The sequence below is a fragment of the Miniopterus natalensis genome, chromosome 8, assembly GCF_054644295.1.
Source record: "Miniopterus natalensis isolate mMinNat1 chromosome 8, mMinNat1.hap1, whole genome shotgun sequence".
Lineage (NCBI taxonomy): Eukaryota > Metazoa > Chordata > Mammalia > Chiroptera > Miniopteridae > Miniopterus > Miniopterus natalensis.
In genome coordinates, this window is record NC_142088.1 from 4,272,622 (window position 1) to 4,284,224 (window position 11,603).

Sequence of the window (11,603 nt, forward strand, 5' to 3'; positions counted from 1 at the left end):
TATGTGGAAAAGCTCCAGAGCCCAGCCAAGGCGAGCCAGGTCCCCAGGCATAGGGCCCAGCGGCAGATCCGTTCCTTCTGCGAACATCTGGTGCGTGCTCCACGCTGAGGCCTGGATGCTACCCCGTCCTCCGCCAGGAGGGCCCATCTCCCTCGCCACCCTGCTCACTTTCTCAGGGTTTAGGCCTCAGCTCCCACTGCCTCTCCTGCTTGTTGACAGCCTCATAGGGAGCAGTCCCCCCCCCCAGGAAACTGAGCCTATCTGTTAAGGTTATCTGTGGATCTTATCTGTCTTTTGTTTGAAAAGGGGGGTTGGTGGGAAAGGAGGGATAAACTCTGACGTCATGGGCCTGCGTAGGACAGCAGGGTTGGAGGCCATCTGCAGCAGGTGCTGGCAGGGCCCCTGGGAAAGGAAAAGGAGAGCAGCTGGCTCATCAGGTGGGGGTGTCACGGGGTCAGACAAAGACCTCATGTCACGATGAGGTTAAGCTTTCCTAGAATTTCTGGCCCAGAAAGGATGAATGACGTTCCCTTGGCCTCCAACTCCTCTCCTAACGCCAGGTCCTGTAGGTGCAGGACTCCTGGGGGAGGTTCCAAGCTCAAGGAGACCTGGCCAGGCCATGGCCTCTGTGTCCTCCATGGGTCCTCATCACCGAACTGTCCCAGGGAGTCTCGGGGGTGCAGGGTCCCCCCGTCCGGGAGCGTGTGTGTTTGTGCAGTAACATTCAGATCCCCCTTCTGCCACAGCTGCTCTGTCCTGCCTTCATCCAGGGGTCAGAAGCCTCTCATCCGGCCCCCTGATTCACTCTGCTCTTTCCCAATTATAGGTGGTGAAACTGAAGGCCCCATGCAGTGATGGGACTTGGCCAGGGTCCTGCTGCAATTTCCCTGCCTGGCCTTCATGAGATCTGCTCACCGCCTGTTCAGTGTCCTCTCTGGGAAGTTATGCAGCTGGAAGAAGGCCCCTGGGATGAAATAATTGCAGAGAAAACAGATGGGCGGCTGAGCAATCCTCCCCTCCTCAGTGTGCCTGAGAATCCTCCTGCTTGGCCCCAGGGTGCTGTTCCCCAGGGAGCTGGACAGTGGTGTCTCAGCCATCCCTTCCCCGGCGCCCCAGGAGCCCTTAGGTACACCTCCCTCACCGCAGGCGTCTGCGTCAAGGCCCACTCGCACCTTCCATAAGGTCCTGCTACAGGACCGAACCTCGACTGTCCCAAGGAAGGCCTGCCCGTGTAGGTGTGAGAGTCTTACCTTGCCCTTCGTGGAGGAGGGGAGAAGGGGAAGAGGGACCCACAAGAATGAGGCCTTTTCTCTCCATGTCCCCACCTTTCAGAAGTCCAGGAGGGAGAAGAGGGTCCCAGCCATGCAATTCTCTAATGCCTGGGGCTTGGCACACTTCAGCGTGGCTCTGACTCTCCCCACTCCCTGCTCCCTGTCTGTGTCCCCCACAACTGACCACTCTCCCTCAGCTTCCTCTCTGATGGCCACCCAGGCTTGGCTTCCTCACCCCCAAGAGCTCAATAGGCTCCCACTTTTTGGAAGACAAACCTCTCCCCAATGTTATCATATCTCCTGCCTCCAGAACCTTCCACCACAGGCTTGCCTTTCTCTCAAGCCCGCCTTCTCTGGGCACCCCTACCTGAATGCTGCCCCCCCATCCCCCCACTTTCCCCAGGTCTGGGCACGCTGGGTTCTGCCACATCACTGCCCTCTTGCTTCCCTGAGTTTCACTGGGCTGCCCTTTAGCGAGGGCAATGTCTCATTTAATCTTTTTTCTTTACTGCACCCCTCTAAGCCTGAGTGCATTCGCCCTTAGCCCAGAGGGAAGTAGCTGTTTTCTATCTAGATTTCCCTTCTCGCCTCCTGCTGGGGCTCCTTTCCTGGCTCCGCACAGGCTTTCCCTTCTCCAGGCAGCCCGCCCTCTAGTCCAGGCTGGGGGAGCTGCCCTCCCTCTTTGCCACGTCCTTTGCAGCCCACAGAGCTAGTGTCTGTTTCCTGGGGGTTCTTCCCAGCCCGGAGGGAACTTTGCAGGCTGCAGGGATGCTCAGTAGATACTTGGGGAATCAGTGGGTGGAAAAGTGACAAATGACAGAATTCCCGGCACAATTGCCAGGACTTTCCTCTCTCCTCTGCCATCAGTACTTTTCACACTAAGCACTCAATCAAGTGCCACAAACAGCTCATGATCAGCTGCTCAGTGGGTCCAACTTTCCCAGGCCTGGCTCCTGAGGCGGGAGCAGAAGAAGTGGACCTCACGAAGGAAAAGCAGGAAGGGACCTGAGTGCCCAGTCTAGGCCCCAGAGGGACACGGAGTCTCCTCTGCAGCTTCCTGCGCAATGAAACCAAGGGGGAAGGAGGGGACGGGGGAGGGGGGGGTAGTGTGAAACCTTCTGTTGCAAAGACTGTCCTGTGCCGGCCACCTGCCTCTCTGAATGTCCCTCTAGCCCAGGCCTAGAACTCCACCTACCCCATCTCCCAGGCCTCAGCTCAGCAGGAGCTGCCCTACAGCCGCCCCCAGGGAAGCCTTGCTCCACAGTTACTCTGATTTATTCTCAAAGCTCAAAGACAGGGAGACCTAGTTACCTGCTGTCACCAACTAAATCCAAGAGACAGAAGACAAGAAGAGCCAGCCTACAGACGGTCAGACAAGGAGGTGACTATGGAGCACCAGAAGCTTCCAACCTGTCCTTTATTAATAAGTGTTTTCAGAGGCTGTAGCTGTTGCCCCCACAAACCTCTAGAGTCAGTCGGCTCAACATAGCCGGTGTGAAGAAAGCAAGTCTCAGAGAAGTTCCAGAGTGCTTATATTCCATTTTGTGCCCTAGGCAAAGAGGAAAGGGGACTTTCATTGCCCACCTGCAGATCCCTTCCTCTTCCTTTGTCCTCAAAGGAAAGACTGGTGCCACTCTACGGTGTTGCCTCAAAGGGGCGGCATGGAGGTGGTGAGTCACCCCACCAGAGTTCACACAGGCTGCCCCGTTCACGTCTGGATCCTCTTCAAAGGCAGGAGATCCTTCTACCCAAACTCAGACCTCAGGTGCAGGTTATTTCTTAAACAAAGGGCCCTGGGGCGCGGCTGGTCGGTGGGCATTTTCTGACTCGGTGCCAGGGTGGGATGTAGAGAGCCGGTGCCTCCCGGCTTTGGGCCCAGGCTCTGAGGCAGAGCCGCCTCCTAGCACCTGACTCTCCCACCCCTCTGGAATCCAGCTGCCCTCCCCTCTCTGCTGCAGCTTCCTCTCCTAAAAAAAAAAAAAAGGCTCATTCCCGCAACCAGAGTGGTCCTCTTAGCGACTGGGACCTGCCACTGTGCCCTGGCTGTTGCCCCCTGGAAACTAGCCCAGTGCCTGGCTCTAGAGTCAGCCTGCCCGGCTCCCTACACCTGTGTAAGTAAAGCAAGTCCCAGAGGAGCTCCAGACCGGCCGCATTCTTTGTTCAGGAGGCAGAGGAGGGGGACTTCCACCTCCCACCTGGGGCTCGGGGCCCTGCTTCCCAGCCCAGTCCTGCAGGGAGGCAGCGGAGGCGTCGTTCCCGGCACCTCACCCAGTTCCTGGGGCGCTGAGCTTTCCGCTTCCACGACCCACCCCCAAGGGACGCCTCGGAGCCCGAGGGGTCAGGCGCCTTGCCCGAGGAGAGGGGGTCGTGAGCAGCAGGCCGAGTCCCACAGCTGCGGCCCGGGACCCCCTACGGCGAAAGCGCGAAGGCCACCGCCTGTCGCGGCTCGGGCTCGGGGCTGCCTACGGAACCCTCTCCGGCGTGTGCAGGTGCACAGGACGCTGCCGAGGACAGCCCCACCCTGCGGATCCTCGCGTGGGCGCAGGCGGGGTCAGGCGCGCCGGCTCGGTGCGACGGCAGCGGCGCGGGCTCAGCGCAGTGACCGTCGGTGCGGCGGCGCCCGGGGGACCGCGCCTTGGGGCCACCGCGGCCCGCGCACGGGGCACCGCACACGCAGGCGCGCCCGCACCTCGGGCCGCCCTGGTAGCCCACCCCGTCGGGTCTGCGCTCTCAAACGCACCGCGGGCGAAAAGCTCGCTCGCTCCTTTGTAGGACTTGCGCTCCCCCCTGTGGCCCCCTGCGGCCCCCGGCAAACCCCACATCCCTGCTCATAGACCTTGGACCCCGTTCTGTGCCTCGCGGTTCCCAAGGCGTCGGTGAGATCGGAACTCCCGGCGAGCAGGTAAAAGGTGGAGCGGCAGCGCCAGGCCTCAACCTGCCGGCGCCTGGGGAAGCGTTTGGCAACAAGGCAGATCTGCGTCGATTTCGGGCTGTGCCAACTTTCATTAAGTGACTTCGGGCAAGTGACAATTCTTCTGAGCCTGTCTATGCACCTGCAAAGGGGGAAAGCGATTCCTTCCAGGGAGAGGGAGTGTGCTGAGGTCCCAGCGTGTGTGCAGGGCCCCCGCAGCACCCCCTCTTGGCACGCCAGGGCGCGCTCTGGCTGCAAATGGAGTTTCCTTGCGCGCGCCGCTCTGCAGCTCCGAGTGCAATCGGAAGAGAGCCCGCCGAGCCGCGGGACCTCTCGGGGGGAGGGGGGGCACGAGGAGGGGGGAGCAGAGGGGGAGCCCCCCGGCCCCCTCCCAGACCTCGGCGCGCGTGCCATTGGCCCCGGCGGCCGGGTGGGCGGGGGGATGACATCAGCCGCAGGTTGGATTATAAAGGCGCGAGCCGAGCGGCGGACTCAGAGCGCACCCAGCCGGCGCCGCGCAGCTCTGGGACCCGCGTCCGCGCAGCCGCCCAGCCAGCCCGCTCCGCGTCCGTCTGAGCATCTGTCCTCGCTGCCGCCCGCGTGTGCCCTCCACCCCAAGGGCACCATGCACCTCTCCCAGCTGCTGGCCTGCGCCCTGCTGCTCACCCTCCTCTCGCTCTGGCCCTCTGAAGCCAAGCCCGGGGCGCAGCCGAAGGTGGGTGCTGTCGCGGGGATGTCCGGACTGCGAGGGGCCGTGCGGGAGGGCGGGGGGTCTAGGAGGATGCGGCCCCCCGGAGGCAGCAGCGAGGGCGGTAAGGCGGCCCTCTCCCCTGAGATGCGCTCGGGTAAGAGCCGGGGGTCCCTGGACACTCGCATTCAGGGGTCTACGTCCCCAGCCTCGGGAGACCGTCGACAGATGCGCAGCCCCTACCGCAGTGCAGGCGGCTAAGGAAGGGAGGGTAAGGGGCTCCCCGAAGGAGCGGACGCCGGCGTCCGCGTGGCAGGTGGATGCGGGGCCGAGGGGTCCGGCATCTCTAGGGGCGCGCTCAGGAAGCGCCCCGCAAGGTGCTCCGCGCTGCCGACGTGCGTCCCTTCACCTGCCCGCTCTTTTCCCCGCACAGGTCCCGCGAGCTCCGCTAGGGGAGGTGTCAGCCGCGTCCCATGCTGAGGGCGTCGGTCAGAAGAAGCGCGACAAGATTCCCGGAGGCGGTGGCTCCAACCTCAGGGGCGACCAGGCGCGACTGCTCCGGGACCTGCGCGTGGACACCAAGTCTCGATGGGTCCGCCTCCTGCAGGAGAACCCCAACGCTCGCAAACACAAAGGCAGCAAGAAGGGCACGTCCAAGGGCTGCTTCGGCCTCAAGCTGGACCGGATCGGCTCCACCAGCGGCCTGGGATGTTAGTGCGGCGACCCCTGGCGGCGGTGAGTACCACCGGCCCGGCCGCCTGGCGCCCGCACACCTAGCTGCCCCGCGGCGCCCGCGGAACCTAGCCGGAACCGCCCCAGGCCCTTTTCTCTGATGCCCGAGCCCTGGGACCCTCCCGCCTCCCAGTGCCTTTGGAGGGGAACCTGGCTATCCGGGCAAGAGATCACGTGTGTGCGCTAGGCATTTGCCCCCAATTCTATTTATCATCCCATTTTACAGATGGGTAAAGTGAGGGATGAAGTGGTGAGGGAACTTTGGAAAGGTCAGAAATGGCTCAGGATGGATGAACCCACCTGACTTCCTCTGGAGTAGCAGAGACCGTTGGCAGGGCTCCTGCCCATCCCTGGACCATAAGCGGACCAGCAGCAGTGGCCCCAGTTTGCCAAGTGGGAGCATTGAGGGGAGATCTTGGGATTGTGGGAACAGAGGAGGAAGGGCATACACACAGCCCAGGGTAAGCTTATCTGCCAAACACTATCGCGGTGCAGGCGGTAGGCGGCCCAGAGGCCGGATGCTTCCTAGGCCAGGTGTCCCTACAGTGGGGCAGACCTGGAGAAATCCCTTCCCCTCACTGGAGGGAGAGCAGCCCCCTGTTGGCATCCCCGGAGAGCCTTTCTGCCCGCAGAGCATTCTGATTCTTGTCCCTTCTCTAACAGCGGCTGTGGGCAAACTGGTCTGTCCAGGGTCCTGATGCTGCTGCAGCCCCTGACTTCAGGATGAACCTCAGTGTCTGTGGCACTATTTCCGGGCAAGGGAAAAGAGACTAAAATAAATATTATATTTCTCAAACCCAAGATGTCTCAAACTGAGCTCCTCATCAGCCATCCCATGCCTGTCATGCCTGGGCTCCCAGTTTCTGGCATGGCCGCCTTACTCCCCACCAGGGCTAGAAACCCCTGTGCTGCCTTCAGCCCCCGCCAGGTGCCACAGCCTGGAAATGTGCTGCGTGTGGCAAAGGTCCTCCCCTCCCCTCCTTACCTCCTTTGCATTCCTGCTGCCCATCAGTGCCCAAGGAAAAACCACATCCCAACCTTTGAAACTGATACTCAGGTGCTTTAGAATCTGACCCCCACTGGTTTCCAGCCTTTTCCTGCAGCCTGGCTGCTGCCATTCCTGGTCCCACAGCCCATCTGTTCCACTCCAGACCAAACTGCTCTCCCATCTAAGAAGCCTTCTCAGTGTCCACACTCTGTTCCCCCAGAGGGTAACGAGAGCACCCCTTTGAAACTCCCCAGCACATTGCCTACACCTTTTTTACCACTGTCCACGTAACAAATGTCTAAATCTGTTGAGAATTTTTTATGAGTTTATTTGAGCCAAACTGATAACATTGTCAAGAAGCAAGATCTCAAATCTTGCTCCGAAGAATAACAGTTTTGCTGTTTATTTTATGCATTTGGAATTAAGGAGTGACTGTAAGGAAGATTATACACCCAGGTGGGATAAAGCCAGGCAGGGATTGGATTACAGGACAGGTAACAAGATTACACGATCTCCTGAGGGTTGTTACGCTCCTGAGAGGTCTGGAAAAGAGTCATTTCAAACATGTGTTAACCTAGATGCACAGAAACAATGGGCAGGGCTTAGGGCTTGCTTAACGCAAAGATAACTGTTTACTGAGGAAGTTATAGGCCTGGGGCAGGACTACCCAACATGACCTGCCCAGTTAGGGATTTATGATCAGATCATCCTGTGAGGTTGCTTTCCACAGAGCCCCTTTTTCATTCACAACTCCCCTTTGGTCATAAATCAATCCAAAGAATGCACTGATGACCAACACTTTGCTTGGATAGTGTGGTCTCACAGCACTAGGAAGTCTCATTCCTAGGAAGTCTCAGTATCACCCTCTGGTTGACCATTGGGGATGGGGCAGTGGGTTGATGCCAAATTTTCCCAGAAAGGGAAGGGCAGGTAAATGGAAAGGCAGTCAGGTCGTCGTATGGCCTCATCATGAAAAACACTCTGGATCATTTCTATCCTGTGAACTGTCATGATCCGAGTTTTGCTGTCTGTCTCATTTTTCTGTATTTTGCATCTACTGTAACATTTACATAAGCCATAAAGAGAATGAACAGTTATACATGTTTAGCAATCATAAACAAACAGTTGGACTATATAGAAAAGCCCAAGAATAAGTAACTATTATTATGACTAATATCCTTAGCAGACAGGTAAAGGCAATCAAAGAAAATGGTTTGTGAGTTCAGCATCAATCTGTAGGTGCACAGGCCTTGTTGATGTCTTGGGATCAACAGCTTCTCATCCTAAAGAAATCTTTGATGTCTCTTGTAGGCAGAGACAAGGGTAGGTGTTCATTCATGGTTAGGTGTCTGATAAGATCCCTCCCATTGAGGTTGGAGAGTGTCCCTTTATTTGATGCCCTTTCTTAAAAAAAAAACAGCATCTTAAGTCTTTGTCTTCTGGGAGCTTGCTGTGAAAGAAAGTGGTCACCAATTTGGCATTTTCTTGAAGAACTTTATCAAAACTTGGCAATAGTGTCCCCTAATTTTACAGTCTCCTTTCAATAATGTCAGATCCTAAGTTCTGTCATCTCATTTAAGTGCCGTTTAAATGCACTGTGATGCACAAAGGAATGCAAAAACCAGAAAATGAGGTTTGCCAGGGAGCCTGGGAGAACCAAGCGGCCGTTTGGGGTTTCCCACAGCCCCAACTATAAGTTTAATTTACAGCCATTTTTTACCCACACAATATACTATAAAAGTTTTCTATCACTTACTTTACATAGCCCCCTCCCCCCATGCAACATAACATAAAAACAAATTTTTTGAGGTGTCCTGGGCCCTTCTGGAATACTGCAAAGTTACCTCTAGTAGTTTTAATTACATATATATATTGATATTTTAAACCTTAAGACTCTCAATTTCTAATGGAAACTAAGAAGTGATTTATGAAGACGTTTTATAACTTCTAGAAATATATTTCATAAATATCAAAGTCAATTATTAACATGGATCAAACCAACAAACTTAAACTAACTTTACTAAAGGTTAATCTTCGATCACATGAACTTTGAAAAAAATTGGGGTTAGTTTCTATATTTCTAAGAATTTTAGAATACCCAGTCTTTATAAGTGCTTGCCTTCAAATCAATAATTTTAATTTATTAAATTGATTTTATCAATACTATCCAGAGGTAGAAAATTATCTCACATTTGCAGCATACATGTGTGAACACACAGAGAGATGCAAACAGAGACCTTTTAGCCGTGAGAAAAACTCACTAGTTTAAAAAAACAACACAGTGGATCCAAATTTTGTTTTGGCAGCTGGGATAAGAAGCCAATTTGTGTCTGTCCTTGACAAATCAAGTTCCAAATGAACTTCCCCCTTTAAAAACAAGGACAGCTATTTTTTAATACCTCAAAGAATTGGGTTGCCACCTAAACAACATCACAGGTTGATGCATTTTTTTAAGCTTTGAGACACCAATTAAAATATGCTTCCGTTCATTCCCCCTAATTTTACAGTCAGCTTTTTCTAATTGTGCACACAAAATATTAATTTAGAAGTATCAGAAGGATCCTCATTTCAGGCATCTTCCTGCAGGAGCATCAATGGGGGGCTGACTGTCCTGGGACTTGTCGGCCTCAGAGACACCATTTCCCTTGTTAATTTTGAGACCTGTAAAGTCTGAACAAGCTTCTCGGGAAAACCAGCCTTTAGGTGCACGTGTCTGGATGAGCCAAATACGGTGGGAGTCCCTCTAGGCCTGCTTCATGCCCCAGAGGAACGTTTCCTGTGGCAACCCCTCAAAGATTCCTAGTCAGCTAAAAATACCTGAGCAAGGGGCAGCGAGAGCTTACAGGGTGCCACCAGAGCCACCACGCTTTCCAGGGCAGGGGCCCTCTCTCCGGGTGCCCTCCCCTTCACAGAGACCTCTCCCAGGGCTCCCGCTGGCCTCTCGGATCGGTTGCATTATCACACGGGACACCTCACAGAGCCCACCTCCACCACTCGGGATTCTGGGATCTGCAACTATTGTCACCCCGTTGGCTACTCGGCTTGGGAAAGCAAGTGTCCTTTCTTTTTCTGAGCTAAAGAGGGCTCTCTCATTTAACCAGCAAAGATTTTATTCAGACTCTCAATCCCTTTGTCCAGGGAAATTTCTCTTTCCCTGGAAATTCTCTTTTAGCTGGACACCCACCTCCAACACACTAACCTTCTGAACCCCATCCCCCCACCCCCGTGACCTTAGCTCTAAGCAACCACCATAATGACTGTCGCTGATGGTTATGATCTTGATTATAAAATGCTAATGACAGAGACAGGGTGTGGCCGATGCCTGAATGAACACCTTGCCCACAGGCCCCAGGGACATCATCTGTCATCTGTTTAAACACAAGAGACAGCCAGAGAGGGGAGCTGTGGGAGAGTGCATGAGGCCATTGAGGCTGGGGGTCTCTCTGCAGGGACTCCTCTATGGGGGGCACCGCGTCATCTCAGGAGTTGCCTTCCCCCGGTCCCGGAGCACCCACACACCCATTAGCATAGACGGTCCAGCCCTCATCAGGTGACTCTGACCACCCGAACCCCAGCAAACCGAGCGTGGCCACTCATTCCTCAGGGCCCCGAGACGCCAGTCCCCTGCTTCTGAAGGACACCCTTTCGAGGCGAAGCCGCTGGGAAGGAGGTGCTGTGGACTGAGTGGCAGCTGTGACCCAGACGCTCTGCTCTGCGTGGCCCCTGGTTGAATCCTAAAGCCAGCCCTGGGAGGTGGCAATTATCCCATTTTATGGGTCAGGAAAGCGATACTCAAACTCTCCAGGGCCATTCAGGAAATAAATAGCAGAGCTGGGGTTTGAGCCCAGCATTCCCGACTCCTCAGATGTTTCTTCTCCGTCCACTGTCATCCAGACACGGAAAGCCCAGGCCGGCACCTGACCAAGGGTTTGTATTGTAGCAAGAAAGGAAAAGAGGAGTGTTTTGCACTCTCCCCGTCACTGTGTCTCCCTGTGGCCCAGAGCAGGGCTGCAGTTAGCCCCAGGGCAGGAGGGCTGGCCATCCTGGTTCCACCTGTGCTGGGCAGGAAGAGCCAAGGTCCCAGCAGCAGGCCAGATGAGGGCTTGGAAAGGGCCCCCTCCTTCTACCCGGGGCACAGGTGGAGGGACACTGCTTCCTGCTGCTTCGGGAAAGGGGAGGAAGGTTCTAGAACTGTCCGGCAGCCTGGGCTATCTCAGCTAAGGGGCCAGCACTGAGTGTCCCCTGTCCCCTCTGTGTTTCAGGTTCGGGAACTTGCTCCGTTGTGCTGAGGTCATCCTTGGTCATCTGGAAGCACCTCCAAGGCAATGTAGCTTTTACATTTCTTTCTTTCGTTTTTTTTTCCCCTTGTGGTACTGGGAATCCACAACACCAGCTGTTTTATTATTATTTGGGGAGGGGGGGGTATGGTTTTATCGTTTGTTTGTTTTTGAAAATGAAAAATAAAAAGTTATATATTATATATATATGATATACATGAAACACACCTACACCGACGTGATGACAAGGGACAGTTTTTAAGAGACCGACAAAACCAGCTGTAAACATTGCTGTCTGTAAATTCATGTCATGCATAAATGTATTTATGTTGTAAAGCTATTTATATTGTTTATAAAGAGATATTTATAAAAATTTTATTTATGTAACTAAATGAAAGAAGCCAATCATTGTAATGTTTTTGTCTTAACTAGTTGAAAAATGTAAAGAAAAGTCATTCCGTGAACGTCTTGAAAGCTGTCTTTATTTACTCAGTGTATTTATTTTTTAGGAGGTAGTCTGAGGAGGAGGGAGAGTGTGGAAGACAAGGCTTTTTGCCTCTAAACAGATCTCACAGCAGGACTCCCAGTCCCACGTTTCCGTTTCAGGATCCCCGATCGACCGAATCTGCGGCGCCGGGTGGGGCTGGCCTGTGGGTTCTGTCCCGGATGGTCCTGGCCCGCTGGACCAGGTCAAGAAGCTCTGCCCAGAGCGCCTGCCGGCTGGGAAGTCAGACTC

The 11,603-nt window shown here is 54.8% G+C and overlaps 1 protein-coding gene across 1 annotated transcript; it reads left to right on the forward strand.

Moving 5' to 3' along the window:
• The first annotated feature begins 4,807 nt into the window (after positions 1-4,807).
• NPPC (natriuretic peptide C) lies at positions 4,808-11,317 on the forward strand. Its single transcript, XM_087819361.1, has 3 exons — positions 4,808-4,897; positions 5,304-5,605; positions 10,853-11,317. The coding sequence occupies exons 1-2, from the start codon at positions 4,808-4,810 to the stop codon at positions 5,583-5,585; spliced, it is 372 nt and encodes a 123-aa protein (XP_087675487.1). The 3' UTR covers positions 5,586-5,605; positions 10,853-11,317.
• Positions 11,318-11,603: the final 286 nt, after the last annotated feature.